Here is a 948-nt window from a genome sequence, read left to right as displayed (position 1 = left end):
TGTGTGTGTGCGACCTAAGTACACAGTACAGAGAGTATGCTATTGCTATGTTAGTACTTCTTAGAGTGAGATAAAAGTTCTGATGAAAATAATCTGTGTATCGCTAATGTTGTTTCACACTTGTTTGTAGAAATGTTAAAGTTTGAACATGGAGATCAGCACTAACAGGTCTGACATTTTTATCCACGTCCATCCGTGTTATAAATTAGACATGTTGAATGTGTTGTTCAGTAACCCGTCTGCAGTCTGCTTCCTGTTCCATGTTTTCCTCAGCTCATTATCTGCTGCCACCGTATGTGGAAACCTGCTGGTAATACTCTCCATCGCTTATTTCAAACAACTGCAAACGCCTACCAACTCTCTCGTCCTGTCTCTGGCTGTGGCTGACCTCCTGGTCGGGATCATTGTTTTCCCTCTCTCCATCGCGTTCCCTTTGACCCCGTGTATTTTTCACCACGATGTGTTTTGCGCTGTACGCGGTACTTTCGAAGTGTGCCTGTGCACAGCATCCATTCTGAACCTGTGCTGCATTTCCATCGACAGATACTACGCCGTTTGTCGACCGCTCTCCTACAAAACCAGGATGAACGACAACGTCGTTTTAGTGATGATCCTGCTGAGCTGGACTGTTTCTGCTTTGGTTGGACTTGGTTTAGTTTTTGTGGGGATGAACCAGGCGAACTGCGAGGACTGTTTCGTCGATAAGGTGGTGGCAAACGTGATGGGCCTTATTTTTGCATTTTACCTTCCGGTGGTCATCATGCTCTGTATCTACTTAAAGATTTTCACTGTCGCACAAAAACAGGCGCATAGCATCCAGAACGCAACGAGCCAGATCAGGAAGTCCGGAGGAGCGATCAGTAAGATGGAGAAAAAGGCCACAAAGACATTAGCTACAGTTATGGGAGTATTTCTGATCTGCTGGTTGCCTTTCTTTCTGTGTACCAC

General features: G+C 45.5%; 1 protein-coding gene across 1 annotated transcript; it reads left to right on the top strand.

Annotated features, from left to right (window-relative positions):
• Positions 1-13: 13 nt before the first annotated feature.
• LOC103399273 (trace amine-associated receptor 1-like) lies at positions 14-941 on the top strand (the record flags this gene model as incomplete). The annotated part of the gene is made up of 1 exon (XM_008337985.3): positions 14-941. A coding segment is annotated over exon 1 (793 nt), but the record flags the coding sequence as incomplete, so codon positions are not given.
• Positions 942-948: the final 7 nt, after the last annotated feature.

Source organism: Cynoglossus semilaevis, unplaced genomic scaffold (genome assembly GCF_000523025.1).
Source record: "Cynoglossus semilaevis isolate Cse_v1.0 unplaced genomic scaffold, Cse_v1.0 C19100382, whole genome shotgun sequence".
In the NCBI taxonomy this organism is placed as follows: Eukaryota; Metazoa; Chordata; class Actinopteri; order Pleuronectiformes; family Cynoglossidae; genus Cynoglossus; species Cynoglossus semilaevis.
This window is presented reverse-complemented; position numbering and strand designations above follow the sequence as displayed.